Raw genomic sequence first — 19,675 nt, 5'->3', positions numbered from 1 at the left:
TAGTAGGAAAATTGGAAAAATGCCCCGAAAATTACTCCGGCCTCCTTGTGACGTTATACAACTAGGGGAAGCTAGAAATCATCAATTTCATAAAGAAAAAATTTGAATGCCTTTAGATAACTCACTTTCCTCTTAACCCTAGCTATATATTTTGCAACAACCAACATCACAAGTATATTTCCCTAATATTAATTATCTAAGTTTTAATAATACAATAATTAGTTTCCTTTCATATAAAAGGCTGTAAACGTATCTGTTTTGTTATAATAATCCACATATATAATAATTGGACAATGCTCTAAAGCCATCATGGGTGCGTGCATCTAGATCTTTGAACACGTCAACGCTATTCAATAAGTTGTCAATATGGCTCCGTCTTGGGTTCGTAGTAAATATCTCTATCATGTCAAATCACATCGTTCGATGGCCTGACACCAGTCAAGCAATTTTGAAATAGTACTGAATATTTGTCCTAGTCTATATGAGTGATTAGAACTTCACACAATATTTTATTTTTCACAGTATATGTTGCTTTGAGGGATTCCCTAAACATATAATATAAAGAAAGATAGAAAAAGTGTGACATGAAACAGTACAAACAACAACATATAACTGGGACAAATTAGAAGTATATTTCCTTAATGTTCATTATCTAATTTATAATAACACAAGTATTACTTTCATTTGCTTCATATATAATTATTGGGACTATGTATTGCAATTCCTTGTGTCTAAAATTGTATTTTGCAAAAACTGAAATATTATTCAATAAGTTGTCAATATCACCACGCGTTGGGAATCAGTAAAGTCGCATTATCATGTCCCTTCACATTAAACAGATGGCGTACTTTTTTGAAAAAATTGACACGTCAGTCATAACTAACACTCTCCTTATTCACTTTACATGCCAATGTGCTATACATTCTTTGGTGAATGATTTATGGGTTATTTATATAACAAAATATTACAAATATTGCTGAATATTTATTTCGTCTATATGAGTGGGGACACGAGTGACCATAAGCACGTGCAAGCTGCTCGGAAAAAGCTGACCCATACGACCGAGTGAATATGGCTACCATTGTTCAGTTGGTTGGGGTGATCGTGATATTGCTAAGAGGGAGCACATAAAATGCTTTGCAATGTAATTTTCTTGTGTGTGCGAAATTATGAGTAGTTGAAATGTTGGTGTACACTTTAATATTCTCCAAGCATTCGAAATGTGATTAGCTGCAATGTACTTATCATGCATAGAAGATGTTGTATTGTAGTTTGTATTTTACACGCTGATTTCTAATCATTGTGTTCCAACATAGTGCAAATTTCAAGTATCCTTCAGGTACGAATGTTTACAAAATCGTGCACCAATATTGCTTCATAGTCAAGGTCAGATCTTAATAACCAGTCAAGCACTAGAACATAACATTAGGAAAAATTGGTTGCTGCTGTAAATGATTAGTGTTGCTAGAAATGATTCGTGCTGGAAATCATTACTGCTGATGGAAACAACAGCTCCCTGCTGGAAATGCTACATTACCCTGTGATATAATCAATGAATCTGTGTCACTCGTTCATAATTCAGCATAAACTACCCATTGTACATGGTAAAAGTCATTGCTTCTTCACAAAACTCAAAATTTGATACTTTATCAAATGTCTATGAAAATTTCCAAATAGGGAGAAGACATGTAAAATTAACATGTGTCCAAATTTCATGCAAGAAGTAAACCAACCAAATTTCCATTTTAATTAGCAGTGGACATGAACAAACAAATAAAATAAAACTGCATATAGAAAACTTAACCTGATCATTAGCCTTCATAACAACCGGCCTTTGTATAATACAAACATAAATCATTCGGTAGGTCCGTGCATCCTGTAAAATTCGTCGAATAATGGGTCACTGAGATCTATTGGAGTTTATTCCTCATTGTTTGACGGTGATGTCCTGCATAAACACCAAACACAAGCACATAAAAAATTTAACTATTCAAATTTTAGGTGTTATTATAAATAGTTTTAACATCTTACGGTGTGTTCAAATTTCTTGGGCATTGTCTTCTATCATGACCAATGTCTCCACACTCCCGACAGTGTCGAATCCCTCGCTTCATTGGCTTTTCCTTTGCTCCCGTTACTTGTTTCCACCTTCCTTTGCACCTTACTCTCTTAGGGTCTTTCATATATTGTGTTTGAGAGCTAGACCCTCCAACTTCGTTATTACTTGGTCCATCCTTCAACAACTTCAACTTCACCCGCAAACTTTTTAGAGTCTCTGACACTAGCTCACATCCTTCTTCACACATTAATGCATCCTCAACTACATCTGAAGCAAGTCAGGACATTGTACTCCGCTTTATTAAAAGACCAGGATCTGCAGAGTCTTTAATTTCGTTGCCATTTGCATCTGACACCAATCCAGCTTTCGCAGTTTTCTTCCACCTTTTCAAAATATATTTATCGGGCATATATTCAATCTGGTCCCTTCTGAACAATGCTAGGATGTGCTTGCAAATAATCCCAACAAATTCAAATTTTTTGCAGCTACACGATGCGTGGTCAGAATCTTTGACATATACGACTTCTGCCACTCTTGTTTGCCAATTTTTCCTTTCGCTCACATTAAAGACAACTTTTGAAGCATCCTCTGTTTTGAGCTCTAGGAAACATGCTGTACTTTGTATTAGTTCTTTCTCAAACTTTTGAAACATTGCCCTTGTGTACAAGGTAGCCATTTGTTTGTTCATTGGCATTGGTAGAATACATTGAGCCACTTCAAATGCATCTACGTGATCAGCAGCTAACTCTTTTTGACGTTGATGGGAAAGTGCCCTCTCAAATCGTATTATGAAATCCATCAACGAATTTCTCCTTGATATGTATTGCTTGAAGAAAGCATGAGAACCTTCCGCTCTTTGGCTGCTTGACATTCCAGCGGCAAAAAAGTCTCGTGCGTAGGCTGGAACCCAAGATTCCCTTAAATCAAACATTGAACTTAGCCATTGATGGTCAGTCAAACCAGCCTTTGTAACCACAATATTCCACTTTGCATCAAACTCATCCTTATTGTCAGTATCCCATATGGCTTTCTGAAATTCACGCCAATACTCCTTATAAGCAGAATGTGGTAACTTAACATGGAACTTTGATGTGATGTGCCATATGCAAAGCCGATGAAATGTAGTCGGGAAGGCTATTGAAATCGCTCTGGTGATGGCCGCATCTTGATCTGTAATGATCGTTTTAGGTTCGCCACCTTGCATGGCTTTCTTAAACTCCTCAAACATCCAAATAAACGACTCAGTCGTTTCCTTGCTCAAAAATGTGCATGCTAAGACAATTGTCTGACCATGGTTATTAACTCCCAATATTGGTGCAAATGTCAAGTCGTATCGATTCGTGTTGAATGTGGTATCGAATACAACAACATCTCCATACAACCGGTATGCCCGTCCAGAAGTTGCATCTGCCCAAAAACATCGACTAAACCTGTCTTCGCCATCTCCCTCAATCTTGAAATAAAAAGCCTCATTTTTTTTCTGTTCAGCCATAAAATACTCGGTCACTAGTTCAACATCGTGGTTCCTCAGCTTCCCATTCACACTACATTCAAGATTGTAAATATCCTTTTTGATAAAACCGATTTTATCCATTCCTCCGGATTGCACCTCGAAAATACTTACCTTCTGATGAATGGGGATATTAACCGAACCCAACTGTTTTGTAAGTACTTTTGTAGAATCCGAAATACGACGGTGTGATCTCAATAAATGCACTCTTTCTGAGGCTGTCATCTTATGATTGTGTCCCTCTGCAAAAAGAGAGATGGCATACTTCTTGCTCCCATTTGTCTTCACAACCACAATCTTAGCTTTGCAATTGCATCTACTTATTCCCCGCTGTCTTTTTCTCTCCCGAGTTTCATCTTTCCTGTATGCACCTTGTTTGCAACAAACAAATTCTTTCCTCAGAATCTCTTTCTTATATGTCCCCCGAAAGCTGGAATGAAGTCGAATACCAAAGCCAGCCAAGAATGCATATCTGTTATAGAAATTATAAGCGAGGTCAAGCGAGTCGAACTTCATCCCAACCGCTGGTGTTTCCTCATTTCTTACTTCAGGAATGTAAACCATCCCATTAGCTGTTACACAATCATCACTCTCTGAGCCCCCAGACATTTTACCCACATATATTTTTGAACTACTTCTATATCACTGCATAGCAAATATTAATTCATTAATCAATCATTACTGCATTACAACATATCAATGCATTCCACTTACACAAAACATTGCCCAAATTGACACAAAAAAGACGCATAGCCTAGCTTGTTTGTAAGAGCCATTATTACACAAAATTTAATAATAGTTACGTCATCTCTTGTGCAATAATCTGGAAAAAATAACATTAGAACCAACATGTTCAACTAAGAACACAAATGTAATTCAAACCAGCAATTACAGAACTTCTCCCAATATCCTCTCCAAATGCTTACTCCTAATGTCATTAAGCCTAAGTTTAGGATCTTTTACCTACATTTTATAATTTCCCACCCCCACCAAAAACAATCAACTAAATATATTGAATATTCATAAGGAAATGACGCATTATTGACAGAAAACTGACGCATTATTGACGGCAGAATAACACATTATTGACCACAGAAATTACGCATTATTGATGCCACAAATGACGAATTTCTCACCCTCACAAAAAACAAACCAAACCCAATAAAATCAATCCAGCAACAGTAAACTTACCTCTCAAACTCAAGCGGGAGCTCCGAAGTCAATCAGCTTAAGAGAATGTGGTGGACATTAGAGAAGACTCTTTGGTAGTGGAGACTCCATCTCTACCACAATCGAGGAACAAATGCTGCTGCGGCGTCTAGCTACAGAACCAGATATGCTACTTTGCTTTCATCTGGAATCTCGTGTGCTGAACGAAAAAGAGAAGGGGTTTTCACTTCAGCCATAGAATCAAAACAGGGCAATAGCTAGATAAGAGCCATTAATCGTCATACCGAGGATGCCATAGATCGCAGGCCTCCCAAGGAGCTGATGACAATGGAGCGACTATAGGGTTTGGGAGCTTTGGATCTTTCTAATTCTGGGTTTGCGTTACATTCAAAAACAGAGGATTGTGTTCTTGAATTTTTCAGAGAGGGAAATATCTTCAACTGAAGTTGGGTTTCCAACGGGTCAGATTTCAACCCGGTTCTACATGCACCCTCTTTTAAAAACTCACCGTTGGATGAAATCCAATGGCTCTAACATACCCCTCAAAAAAACCCCTTATAACTTTCCCCTCACTATAGAAGCTCCCCCAAGTGAAGGCATTTCATCAACAGGTCGGAGCAGGCCCGGCTTTCTTCTTCTTCTTTTTTTGGTTATATTGGGAAGAAAGAAACCGGTTGGGGTTTCGAACCTGGGTTGTCAAGCAGGGGGAAGGGGGAGGCCACTAGTCTTCCATGTACCTATTCCACAGTATGCAGTTTAAAATGCTGTTGATGTCAACTTTCATTCTACTTGGTGCCATGGTGGTATGTCGGATGTGGAAGCAAAATATCTCATTCTAGGTCAAATAATTAGGCCAATCAATTTGGGAATTATTTGACTTAATTGGGAGTTACCTAGCCTAATTGGGAATTATCTGAATTAATTAAGAGGTTATTTGATTTAAATTAGATGTCTTTGATTTTTGTCTTAATTAGGGATTTGATTAAATCCCTAACCCCTAAATACACCAACCACACCAACCCCACCAACCTCGCCAAATTAAAGCCTCTGAGACCCTCTATAAATATGGGCTACACACGAGGATTGAGGTACGTCTGAATTCCTACTGAAACTCCGCCTAAATTATTTCTCATAAACCCTTCTCCCTTCATGTTCTTTCTCTCTCTCACACAAGGCTCCAGTTACCACACACGACTCCGGCCACCCGGTTTTCCTTGAAACACCAAACTTAACTTAAGCACCGGAGGGCCTTTGGCCAACACCCCTGGGTGTGGTCCTTTTACTCCGATTTGTTTTCCATGGAGAAAGGGAAGCGGAGAAGACGAAGGAATCTTGGGCGAATATTCTCGTGGGAGGAAATTTGCTCCCACATCGGACATTGCATAGTTTAAATTTTTATGCTTTATGATATATATGAGTATCAAAATGGTGACGATGGCCATAATTCATTGTGGTTTTTTTTTTTTTTGTTCAGTCGTCTTTCTGGGGAAAAAAAAAAAGGTTGTGGCGTGATTACCTCATGGCTTGTCTTATTCCTTTTGATGCTCGTCGTGTATTCTGATGGGTCACGCAGTCACAGGAGGAGAAAATGACATGTTAAGTAATTAGGGACAATCCGTGTGGAAACACCAGTTCTTTGATAAAGGGGTAGTCTAAACTACTTTAATCTGCAGACATGGGTTCGAACTTGAGTGTAAGGGTGCAGAGACAGTGCCTTGGCATGATGGCTTTAACTCACATCTGCGTGGAAACAGTCTCTGTCATAACTTTTTAGAAGCTATTTGGATAACCGGATAGTACCTTCTGTGTGAAGTTTAGATTAGGTCATACTTGTGATTAGAGTTATTTAATGAAAGCGAAGGAGATCAGAGTTCAGGACATATTCCAATATTGGGAAGATGAATTTCATAAGATCAAGAAAGGATTGAATTGAAATTTTACCCAAAACTGGAGGTACAAGTCGTAATTAACTCAAAAAAGAAGCACTAATTGACTTGATAACCTAGTTACACAGTTACATGTATTAATGAATGTACCATCTAATTGAATGAGCTAACTTTGCAAACCAACTAATTCCGAATTGAATATTGCTATCTGAAATATGCTCCTAGATTTTTAACATTCCTCTCCTCTGCAGAACATCCTTGTCCTCAGGAATAAAATTCTAAACACTGTGCTACAATAACTTCCTTAATTCTCTTGCTTGAAAGAGAGCTTGGTTTCTTCCCATAGTATCTCGTTCTTTGAAAAGAGGTGGACAAAGAATGGAGCAACTCAACAATTCAACAGTTCTTGAACAAGAAAATAAGTATAGGAGACCATGATCGGTCTACTGTCTGAAACTCATAGCAGATCCATTTCTCAACTGATAATTTGGAGATGAAGTCTCGGATGGTCTTCAGTTCTTCCCTGAACAGTAAAAAGAGATGACAAATCTAAAGCATAAGCGTGGAAGCTCTAACAACTCAAATGAAGCAACATGAACTATGGAATAGAGTATGTACATGGAATTTGCAAATAAATAAAAGAAGCACAAGGAAGCAATCTTTGCACAAAACAATTCACACCCTCGCATCAGTTTAAACCCACGCACACCATTTGCATAGTTTGATCATCAGCCAACTATATATACATATATTCGTTCAAGAACAATCAAATCAATCCCAACTTACAATAGAATAGAAGTGTACAAGAGGAATGCAAATAGTGTGTTTTAGACTCTCCACTTCACTGTCTGCAAGCACATCTAACGAATGAAAGCTTATTTTAAGTAATGAAACCCTTTCAACTTCCAGTACCTCAAAAACTCACACACCTTACTCAATTTTAGGTCAACAGATTTTTGAATTATAGTCAGTAACAACCCCATCATTTCCAATCCAAAAATAAATATTATAATTTGATCAGGGATCCATCCAAATCCACACCAGCACTCTAAATTATTTTACCAACCATGCAAATTTTATAGAATCACTATGCATTCATCTCTACCACCTATGCATACTTTTCCTATAACCAAATTATCCTCTCTGTTCCTGGACCATCCCTGAAAGTTACATAAATTGTGATTTATGACCTTATATAGCTTTCCATAAAAAGAAATTAATTTCTCTGCACATTTTTATGCCCCAAAACCCATCACAACCTGTTGACGGTAGATATTGTATTCCCACTTCCTGATAACTGAGACATGGTAGTACTGGACCTCCTTACCTCACATTAGGTCTACAAGAGAAACATAACCAAGGAGATATATTCGACTATTCAGGCTGCCAAATGCTTAAGTTAATCAATTCAACAACCATGCAGATTAGACATGTGTGCCCACAGTTAGAACAAGCAAGTCAGGAGCATATGACAAAACTAAACTTATACGTATCAAGTCTAAAAGAACAAATAATGTACAATATGTTGGACCCTTTTTGCCAACACAAAGCATATTGGATCCATATCAGCAAAGCAATAAGAATTGTCCAATTTGGAAATCTCCAACTCAATCACCAATCTCATAAATCAATATTAATAAAAATTTCACGAATCAAGCACAATCTTGGATACTGCACTTTCTGTTTCCCTGACTGGAACATGAGCAGAAAGCTTCTATTATGATCTACAGTAGCATCGGTGTCCTAGAATTCAATCCACGTTATTTGTTTTGAGCCTAAAAACAGATCATTCTTCATTCTGAACATACACAAACTTAACAAGAGTCCGAGACTTCCAATTTACTAGTCACAGAAGACTTCCAATCTCACTCTCCCTCTCCCCTTCCCCCTCTCTCCTCTCAGAGCAAGACCAGAACGTAAAACCCAAACAGCCTATCTCACTCCTCTAGTACCTAAAACTAACCACGTATATCTTAATCCAATTCCAAACCAAACTGAAGGGGAAGCATAAATGATGGCTTCATCTACCAGACTTTATAAAATAAAATAAAAGGGGGTTGATTGAAAAGCCAAGCTTCCAACTGTTGCTTTCATTGCACAAGAAGTTCCTTAGAAGTCATGCTCCCACTAAACACTCAAATTCAATAGGGCAAAACAATTTTCCCATGATATATAACATACTCATTGTTTTTAGCTACAAAAGAACTATTCCTTTGTTAATAATAACAAGCAAAATATTTCAGGCGTAGTTTGGGAGGAACTTAATTGAGCTTATATTGGCCTAACTATCCAACTTTATCTGTTTATTTATTCTAGTATCTTAAACGAAAATTACTCAAGCCATTGTTATAGGTTTTTCTCAACCTGCATAATGAACGTAATAAAAACCAGGGAGCACAAACTAGCATACAGAGTGAATAAAAATAAAATTTGAGAACAGAACTGTTACCATCCACCAGGATGCCCCACATAAACCACTAAACTGATAAGACCTCCGGGCACCATGATACTTTTTGCAACTTCCAATGCCTTCAGTGTTGTTTCTGACTGTGTGATAATTGTTTTGTCACCCCCAGGAAGATAGCCAAGATTGAAAGCAACAAGCCTAATCACCCACGAAATCAAACCTTTCAGGAAGCAAGTTTTCTACTAAGAAAAATAATGCAGTAACACGTTCGATAATATTTCCATACAATATGAACATGATATTAAGTATAATAAACATTAGTCGAATATTCAATAACTTTCCTGGTTAATATACAGAACACATTCCGACTTCAATAAAGAGGAAGCAAACAATATGAATACCGATAAGTTTATGATTATACAAATCGAACATAAAACAGAAGTACAAAAAGCATTTGCATTAATCTTGGCCATTAGAAGAAATTTAACAGCCTAGAGTTTCTTTCTTATTTTAGCTCTGAGCACGTTTCTCATAAATCAAATGCCAATTGCATTAAGATTTTAAACACAGAACCATAAGATAGGAACATCATAGTGAGCACCTAACAGATGTATCTTTTGGAAGAACTTCATCCATTTTACTGTGGCATTTGGAGAAGAGCTTAATAGGTTCTTTCTGCATATAATTGAAACTAAGGAGAATTAGCATACATCCACAACCTTAAAAAGAAAACACATCACGAGATTGATACTATGTTCAGTCCAGTCCAGACATCCAATGCACAGAAGGGTACCTCACTTGGACTGACCGACTCTTCCAGCAAAGAAGAAGTTTTCTGTAAAGCAGCTTCCTGAACATCCAGCCCGTAAACAGAACCCTTACACGATTCATCAGCAACCATCTTGAGCATTGCTAAGGTATCATGACCATTGCCACAAGTGGCATCAATGACTGTATCTCCTTTTCGGACAACACTTTTCCAAACCCTGTTAAGAAAACTAGAAGGTATTAATTAAACAATATTCTTACGAAAGAAATATAAAAATATGAAATCAATCTATTGGCTGAGAGTGTTGAGAAATGTAAAAATATAATTTCAAGCACTCAAATTTTTCAAAACTTGATGTATGTTAAAACAACTGCTAGGGCAGAACTGCAGATAGACTAATGTCAACCCTAGTCAAGTGCATTTATAAGCATAGCTAATTGAAGCCTATACGAAAAGGCTTTCAACAGCCAAGCTAAGCATAAACAGCATATGTCAAAGAGGATAATGCACACCAAAAAAGCCAGAGATGCTTGATAAAGTTAAAAATCAGAAGTGGGTTAAGGTAGGCTCAAATGTAGATATAGTAAATCCTCCAATACAAAATACACACATATTTTGGGAAATTAGTCATCAACTTCTTACAAGTGAGAAACTTCTGTGGCCCTCTTCTTGCCCAAGATAAAGCTCACCAGTAAATCCTCCAATCCTGAATTGTGGTTCAAATTCTAATAAGTGCTTGATTTAAAAGATTTTAACAATTCAACTCACATTTTCTCTTTAATTCAAATTCGACTTCACTCCAAAATCAAACACATTTAACTTTATACGATACACAATTCCTCATATAATCATATTCCAGAACCACAACTCACAAACCACTACTCTGTTTGGTACTGGGAAAATGAACAATTCAAACCACACATACCCTCCCTCCTCCTGCCCAAAGAAAAATTAAGAAGAAACAAAAAAAGATAGAAACTTTGACTATAAAATTGAGCATTTGTACTATTCGGGAGTTAAATAAACAAAATGCCATTCATAAGTCTTCTTTTTTTCTTTCATCAAATTTCTTAGCAGCCAAACAGTTCATAGCCATATTTTAGATAAAGGCAGCATCATATCTGCGTACTTGTGATGACAAAGAAAAAGGGGGTTAAGAGTACCAAACAGAGGAGAGTCTTTGGGGAGAGAAACGGAAACGAAATCATTGGTCTTGCCAGTGAGAGATGTTGAATTCGCAGGGGTCCTCGAAACGTTTCGGTCAAAGTGGTCTCTGGGGCTATTGCCATTCAGCGAAACGTTTCGCGGATAGGGGAAAACGAACCACCGTGTTGAAGATATTAGAGGTTTTTGTATCGCAGGCCAATGCGCGCCTAATCTCAGCGGCAGTGCCAACATCTCTTATCTCTTTCGGGCTCTCTTAGGCCATCCCCAACTAAAAGGGATTTTCAGCAATACCCCTGAACTATTACGCTAATCCAACAAATTTAATCTCAAAATTATTTTTTGGCTTTTTATCACAAATGGTCCTTGACGTTTACGAAATTATCACGAATGGTCCTTAAGGTTTTTTTGTGACGCTAATAATCCTTAACGTTTGGACTTTTTATCACAAATAGTCCCTACTGTCATAAATTCTATTAAGTGTCTAATGTAAAAGATAAGTGGAACCCACATGTCCAATCACATTGTGACATGTGGATTAAATAATAAAGAAATATTTTTTATTTATGAAAATCCATTAAAAAACCATTTAGCCCCTCTCTCTCTCTCTCTTTCTCTCTCTCTCTCTCTCTCTCTCTGTTTTTTTGTTGCCTCTACAACCCGATTGAAGATTCTTTGTTGCCTTTACAAACCTAATAAAACCTAAATAGTCATTTGTTGCCTCTGTTTCAATTCTTGCACTGAATGGCTTAATCATTTGGATCAAACAAACTTTTGATATAATTTTTCCATAAAAATAAGAGAAGGCTAATTAACTTTCGGACTATATGTAGCAGAGGGGTAGAGAGCAGAGAGCGAGGGCAAAGGGAAAGAGAGAGAGGACATCGGGAGAGAGAGACTGAGTATAGAGAGGGGATGGGAAGTTGCACAAAAACATGAATTTTTATTATAAAAAATATTTCTTTATTTATTTAATCCACATGTCACGATGTAATTGGACATGTGGCTCCACTTATCTTCCACATCAGACACTTAACAGAATTTCTGACAGCAGGGACCATTTGTGATAAAAAGTTCAAACGTTAAGGACTATTAGTGTCACAAAAAAACCTCAAGGACCATTTGTGATAATTTCATAAACGTCAAGGACCATTTGTGATAATTTCATAAACGTCAAGGACCATTTGTGATTAAAAAAAAACCTTATTTTTTTTAGCCAATTTTGTCCGCCAACTATATTAAATGGTCAATGTAGCACCTACTATTAGGGTTGGGCATCAATCTGGCCAAATCGATGAAACCGGCCAAATTAAACTGTGATTGCAAGTTTTATTTGATTTTGACTAGTAAAAAATCAAATGTTTAAAAACTGAACCGAACCGTATATGGTTTGATTTAGTTGGATTTTGAGTTTATATAAACCGACTTAAACCAAACCAAACTGTTTACGTGTATATTTATTATATATATTATATTTTACATGTGCAATACTCTAATTAGGTAATAACTATATATAAATATTTGAATTGAGCTATATTAGTAATTGAAATTTGAAGTTTGAAGTTTTATGGCATGTTGAGCTTTAGGATGGTTTCGTACTCTAGAAAATTATTTAAGTATGGAGCAAGTTGTGAATTTGGTAGTTGTAATTGAGCTAACAATATTGAAAAAATGCAAAAGGAAAGAGAATTAGACTTGGGCACAAACCGTATTAAATTGGTTTCGTTTGGTTCAATTTTCTTTATGACTTCTGTCAAAATTGAACCTTGCCCACCCCTACCTACTGTTAGTTTTTATTTAAATTTCCTCTAAAAAATCATGTGAAAGACATTTGACTTACTATTTGTTTTTTTTTTTTTTTTAAATGAGCTTATGAGTGACACGCTCAAAGAATTCATTCTATGGAACAAATGTGAGTTAATAAAAGGTGCTTTTAAACGAGCCCTGAAATTAACTGAGTACACACTTTGACCAAATTATTTATTTAATTACTAATTTATCATAATATAAAATGACAAAAAAAGATATATTGAATTTTGAAATAAATGTAATTTTAATAATTACACCATACTCACCATATTCAATCATAATCAAATGTCATAAGCACACCATAAGTACACCATATCCAAAAACCTTCGTTTGGGTCGAAGACGGCCTCGCCATTGATGCTAACTCAACCTTCGTGCAATGCAGTGCTTCTTAAATTGCTCATCCCACTTCAAAGAGGTGACACCGTCGTCATCCTTTGCTCATCGGGCTCGAACTAGTCGAGCCCATTTTGGGGTGCCAAAGGGCTGGCCTTTTGAGTGTGCCAATTTCCCCACCTGGCCTTTCTTTCACTAATCAATGAAGGAAACATGCATCTAATGCTTAGGAAATGAACTTTAAACACAACTTATACAACAAAAACATTCTAAATCGCAGATTCATTTTGTTTATATTAGTTGAGCTAAACCTTTTTCATTTTAAACCACATATCTTAGCCTAGTCTCTTTGAACACAAATAGAAAAGGGAATAGATATTTACCCTTGATGACCTTTTCTTGATTTCTCAAGAATGAACACCTTTGTTGGAAATGCCTTTTCTTTCTCTTGATTTTGACTCCTTCACCTTAAGGCTCTAAGATTGAAGTCATCTACCTCACAACACCAAATGCTCATAGAGATGAAGAGAAGGCAATCAAGAAGTAGACCAATTTTTGGTTTATGGAAGATGAGATACAAAGATGATCACTCATCAACCAAAGTAGGAAAACTAAAAACCCTAGCTAGGTTTTCTCCAACACTTAACTTATATAGGACAACACAAAAGGCAATTGGGTGGGTATTTGGGGCTCCATTTGGTCCATGGGTCATGTCATCTTATGCCACTTATCCTTTGGGCCCAATAACCTTTTGGGCTATTTTGTCCCTTTCCTTTTAAATCATATTTAAAAACCCAATCCAATATTTCTATATGTCAATATTAATTCCATAATTAATCTTTTAATTATAATTTAACTATTAAAGTATAATTATAGTCTTACTTAATTGACCTGGTCGAACTATTTGACTTTGGTCAATTGCTCCGTTCAACATGTTGACTTTTTCCCATTGACTTTGACATTTGATTATAAACCATTGACTTGTGTCTCCTCATTTCATTTCTCCTCATTTGTATCTCTAATCACATTCTTTGGGTGTGCAGATCCGTAGGTTCCATTTAGCAAGGTAGTGGGTTGACTCAATTCCTCAGAAATGATATACGAATTAAATTCCACAATTAAATTCTTCTTATTAATAGAGGTTAATTGAAACCTTATAGGACATCCACAAACCATGATTATTGCCTAGCAACAAGTCACGGTTATTCAAGCTAAATGAGACGTTGTGAAAGAACCTATTCAAATTGGAATGACCATGCAATTGAATCCTTCTCTTATGTCAATACTCCTTATTCACATTATTAGATCATGGAATCCGATTGTCAATATCCTAATGTGAATCATGCCTTTTATATGATTATCCTAGTAAGATTTGAAGACTTCTTCTTTCAAGTCTTATCCACTACTCTGCGCAGAGATTTGACCAATCATATCTTAGAGTATTCTCTCTCATTTACTGAGAGTAGAGATTCCTTATTGTACATTCATTTGCTTCCATGACTTTATTGAGAATCCTGATGAGCACATTTAAGCTATGCCTAATTCAGTATGACTGTAGAGTGCCTTCAAAGATTAACAATATAGCCACAAAACATCTATGATGCCTCAGATCTAAGGATTAGTTTGCACCATTGCAATCTATGAGTTCCAGCTTGACATGTGAGTGAAGACTTCCATGCTGTAACTCATGTGTTGGATCGCGTTCAGTGTACTTGTTCTTCTACAAGTACCTACACACATATCGATGTGTCTCCACACTTAATGACTTGAGACCTTGCCATTGCCTACATATAGAGACGATACTGTGTGTACTGGTCTTTGCAGAATATTGACGCCCAATCAATATTCCTATAACCAGGAACATATTCAGGATTTAGGGATGATGAGAAGTCTCCATGTATGCAATCTCATTACATAGCTCTCATATCCACTTGTGAATTTCTTGGACTATGGTTGTTCTACATATTGAAAGATAATATAGGATGATGTATAAAACAACCTTTCTTGCACATTGATAACATAATATGTCTTTTATCAAAGATGCCCTTAACTCTAACTATTACATAATTAGTTGGCTTTAAGGGCATATTTCTAACAATTAAGACTTTCACCACCTTTTAAGAGCCCTCTCCCAAACAAAGCCTAAGGCTGCCATAGCTCACCCCACTTACATCACAAGCATTAACAACTTCATATCTTCCTAATCCTCCAATAAAAAGCAGGTTCAATTGCTCACAATGTTAGGATAGCTAGAAAGGCCTACCATCTTCACCTGAATAGCGTGATTGTTTCATGGTTACCGTAGTACCATGATTGTGTCCTCATGTTTCTGTTGCTAACAATTTTGTCTAGTGCAACAAGCGTCTTGACATCACCAGCTACATTTGTTAGTTGGCCAAGGCTGTGGCTTGAGCTAATTTCACATTTTAAAGCTACTTGCACTTTAGTTCCATCGTTCGCGTTGGTGCTAGTTGTCAAGCGCCGGTTGAGCAATTTATCAATGTGTTTAGAACCATTGGGTTGAACCCATCATCCATTTCTCCATCTTAAGCCTAGGCAGAGAACTGCACGTTTTTTTTCAACAACTTGAAGACCATGCAGCACTGACGTTCCCAACATGCCATCATACAACAAGCTTTCGATAGTTCACCACCAAAATTTTCGAGAGAGAACCACTGGAAGTCTAAGGAGGTATTCGGTGGGGCAATGGCGAACGCTAAGAAGAACGTTTTGCACACCAAGGCCAAAGGCGTTGCGACTCAAGATTTCCAGTTTCGAAAATTTTGATATACAATCTTAATCAAACCTAATTCATAACCCAAATACAAACCAATGCCAAGACTATAAGGTAAAATTGAGTATAATATTTGACAAAACGTGGAAAGAATAAAAAATCAGTTACATACCTTGAAGTTCGGTAGGCAGCATTGGTGGGTTAAGTAGCAAGTTCGGCAACAAGGTGGGTTTGGTGGTCTAATAGTGTTCGGCTCGAATGAGTTTGATGTTGTGTGATAGAGTGTATTAGGGTGTACCATGGGTATTTTTGGTAGTTGTAGGGTGTGCGTAGTTAAATTTACTTTTTGATTTAAATATTATGGTGTACTTAGATCATAGGTGTACTCAGTTAATTTTAGGGTTTGTTTAACACCACCCTTAATAAAAGCGGCAAAGTTCAAATCTCACGTAACAACTCCCATAAATAACACGTGCACCTCTCATTCTATAACTATGATCTAGAAGTTCATTTGTTCCAACATCAAGGCACTTCTTACTATCTTTGTCAGAAATGTCGCTAGTACACTCAACCACACCATGCATTTCAATTTTTTATATATAATTGTTTCCTAAATATAATTTTTTAGAGCTTAATTCTGTTAAAACTTGATGTGCTCCATATTGAATCAACATGAGATCATCATTAAATTTCAGATTGGTCTCATAAAACCCATTAGTTATGTGACTTATACCAAAGAAATTTGCATCATAGTATTTTAAACCAAATTATAGATCCTCGATTGAGAGGGCAACGTTCGCAAAGCTCTGGGCTTGTTGTACTCATACAACTTGTACAAAGTGCAAAGCGGTCACGCTTCAACATAGAATTCCAACAGTGCACTAGCCAATATATACATAAGTATTTTATTCTGTTACAAATTCAGATGTATGAGTGATGACTCCCTTTCCGTGTCTTGAATATGAAGTTCCTTCCGGTAGCACCTTGGGTCGGTAACGTATTCAAGTTATCCTCAAAATACCCCTTGGCTCAAAACATTTATGTTGCAAAACACGAGGTCCAAATTTTCCAGAAGTCACTTAGAAAAAAAGAAAGAAAAATAAAAATACTCAAAAGAATTAATGATTTTGAGTAAAACATGTTGAAAATATTGAACTAAGATTCAATTTAATTCCTAAAACAAACGAATATATAAGACAATCATGACTGTGCTTTTATTTATATGATCTGTAGACTATAGTTTGCCTCAGTAATAGTGGTATACATGTTATAATATAATTAGAAGTTGCATTCAGTTTTTCCTTAAGACTATAACATGATAGTTATATAATACTTCAACATTTGGCCAATTTGTCACTACTACAAAAAACGAAATAGACGACGGGGATCCACTGTCGTTGGAATGCTTTGAAAACCGTCGTTAAATCGACCGCCATCTTTTTGGGTGCCAAACTACGACGGCTTTTCACCGTCGTTGTTTATCTGTAAAGACGATGGTTTTTAAAGAAAATCGCCGTTGTTTAGAGGTAAAGATCGTTAATTTTAGGAGGAAAGACGACGGTTTTATTAAAACCGTCGTGGATTGTAGGTTAAGATGACGGTTTTTTATGAAAACCATCGTGGATTGTAGGTTAAGATGACGGTTTTTTATGAAAACCGTCATGGATTGTAGGTTAAGACGACAATTGTTTTATAAAAACCGTCGTTAATTATCTATAAAGCCAACGGTTGGTTTATAAAAACCGTCGTTAATTATCTGTAAAGACCATGATTTATTATGAAAACCGTCGTCTAATAAGTTCCCAAACTGCTACATTTTAGTTCTTTTTGATTTCATATGACGCTATACAACGATTTTAACTGGAAAAACAACCATAATGCTTTATTAATGAATATATACACTCAAAAATAGTTTCTTTCATAAAACTTGAAGATTCAATAGTTATTACATAGTTAACCAATCTTTATTCTACAACAAACATAATTCCTACCAATTAAGTAGTACAATCTTTTCCTAACAAGACCTACGTACTCCTAATCCAAGCCTTCCTCATCCAAAACATACAAATGATGCACAACTGAAGTCTCCTCCATCATCCCTGTAAAAAAAAATCAAAATGACAAAGAGAGAAAAAAAAGCTAAGATTATAAACATATAAAATTAGGTGGAATAGAAATTTTACCATTGGACCATATTTCCTTAGAAAACTTGTAAAATGAGCATAAAAAAGACCATCGAGAACCTGCAAAAGGAAAAATATATAAATAAAATGATGGTGAAAAGAGAAGGTAACAAATTTTCAACAAAAAAAAAACATACGACTCACATAGAAAACCTGCAAAAGAAAAAGTTATAAATCTGCAAGCTTCCTCCTCATCTCCTGAGAACCAAATTAGAAAATCTAAAAAGAAACCATAAATAAAAAAATATGTAAACAAACCAGACAAATCAAGAGAGACAGAAAATCTGAAATCAGGGAGACAAAGAACATACCAGAAACGCAAAGAGACTAATTCAGAATTCACTAGTAAGATATAGAAGGGTATTGAGAGATTGGGTGACTTTCAAATCAAACCTTTCATGAGGGTGTTTTAGAAAGCTCAGGAGGGTTTCAAGGAGGAAGAGATAAGGTTTTTAGAGACGGGGGAAAATATGAAAATTTGTCGAGCACGAATTCACTTAAGCGGCCTTTTTTTAGCGTGTTTTAAAAGACGACGCTTGTTAATGAGAGATAAGATTTTTAGAGACGGGGGAAAATTTGAAAATTTGTCGAGCGCGAATTCACTTAAGCGGCCTTTTTTTAGCGTGTTTTAAAAGACAACGCTTTTTATAAAAAAAACCGTCATCTTTACATATAATAAACAACAGTTCTTTCAAAAAAACCGTCGTCTTTACATATAATAGACGACTCTTTTTTTTCAAAAAACCGTCATCTTTCCATATAATAGACGACTCTTTTTTTTTAAAACCGTCATCTTTACTTCATAATAGACGACCCTGTTTTAAAAAAAACCGTCATCTTTACATATAATAGACTACTCTTTTTTTAAAAAAACCGTCATCTTTACTTCATAATAGACGACCCTGTTTTAAAACAAACCATCATCTTTAGATATAATAGACGACCCTTTTTTTAACACAACCGTCATCTTTACTTCATAATAGACAACTCTGTTTTTTAAAAAAACGGTCATCTTTAGATATAATAGACGACCCTTTAAAAAAAAAACCGTCATCTTTACTTCATAATAGACGACCCTTTTTTAAAACAAACCGTCATCTTTAGATATAATAGACGACTCTTTTTTTAAAACAACCATCGTCTTTACATATAATAGACGACAGTTCTTTAAAAAGAAGGGTCATCTTTACATATAATAGACGACAGTTCATTCAAAAAAACCGCGTCTTTACGAAAAAAAGGCCACTTGATTTTTAAAAGACGACGCTTGTCACTAACAAGCGTCGTCTTTTAAAAATCAATCTAACGTTAGTAGTGTATAAGATGATATATCATGACAGTTTTAAAAATACCGTCGTCTTTTAAAACATAACGACGGTTTTAAGATGCACCGTCGTCTATTTTGTGTCGTGGTTTAACTATTTTGTAGTAGTGCGTTCACGAAAGAGACATGCTAATTAAACTTAAAAATATTCTTGTGTTTTACATAAAATGCTTTTAGCCTTGTATTTAGTTGAGAGGGTAAGGCATTGGATTTCTTCCTTTAAAAAAAGTAGATAGCTTTGACTGTAGGTATGTGGTAATTGACTACATTTTTTCCTTAAAAAAATGGAACAACATGAAAACGGGGATATATAATCATGATTCGC

General features: G+C 36.0%; 2 protein-coding genes and 1 long non-coding RNA gene across 3 annotated transcripts; all 3 read right to left on the bottom strand.

Moving 5' to 3' along the window:
• Nucleotides 1-1,226: 1,226 nt before the first annotated feature.
• On the bottom strand, nt 1,227-1,933 carry LOC148291292 (uncharacterized). Its single transcript, XR_015826022.1, has 2 exons — nt 1,805-1,933; nt 1,227-1,538 (listed from the first exon to the last, which is right to left on the bottom strand). It is a non-coding gene; the product is annotated as an uncharacterized LOC148291292 (long non-coding RNA).
• Nucleotides 1,934-2,336: 403 nt separating this feature from the next.
• Nucleotides 2,337-4,178, bottom strand: LOC148291291 (protein FAR1-RELATED SEQUENCE 5-like). The gene is made up of 3 exons (XM_088245755.1): nt 3,608-4,178; nt 2,551-3,466; nt 2,337-2,442 (listed from the first exon to the last, which is right to left on the bottom strand). Exons 1-3 carry the CDS (start codon nt 4,176-4,178, stop codon nt 2,337-2,339), a joined length of 1,593 nt encoding a protein of 530 aa, XP_088101881.1.
• Nucleotides 4,179-6,642: 2,464 nt separating this feature from the next.
• Nucleotides 6,643-11,258, bottom strand: LOC110772510 (S-adenosyl-L-methionine-dependent methyltransferases superfamily protein). Its single transcript, XM_021976946.2, has 6 exons — nt 10,965-11,258; nt 10,444-10,507; nt 9,826-10,018; nt 9,634-9,707; nt 9,075-9,230; nt 6,643-7,148 (listed from the first exon to the last, which is right to left on the bottom strand). Exons 1-6 carry the CDS (start codon nt 11,197-11,199, stop codon nt 7,022-7,024), a joined length of 849 nt encoding a protein of 282 aa, XP_021832638.1. The 5' UTR covers nt 11,200-11,258; the 3' UTR covers nt 6,643-7,021.
• Between the last annotated feature and the right edge of the window lie 8,417 nt (nt 11,259-19,675).

Source organism: Prunus avium, chromosome 8, assembly GCF_965620075.1.
Source record: "Prunus avium chromosome 8, drPruAviu1.hap1.1, whole genome shotgun sequence".
In the NCBI taxonomy this organism is placed as follows: domain Eukaryota; kingdom Viridiplantae; phylum Streptophyta; class Magnoliopsida; order Rosales; family Rosaceae; genus Prunus; species Prunus avium.
This window is presented reverse-complemented; position numbering and strand designations above follow the sequence as displayed.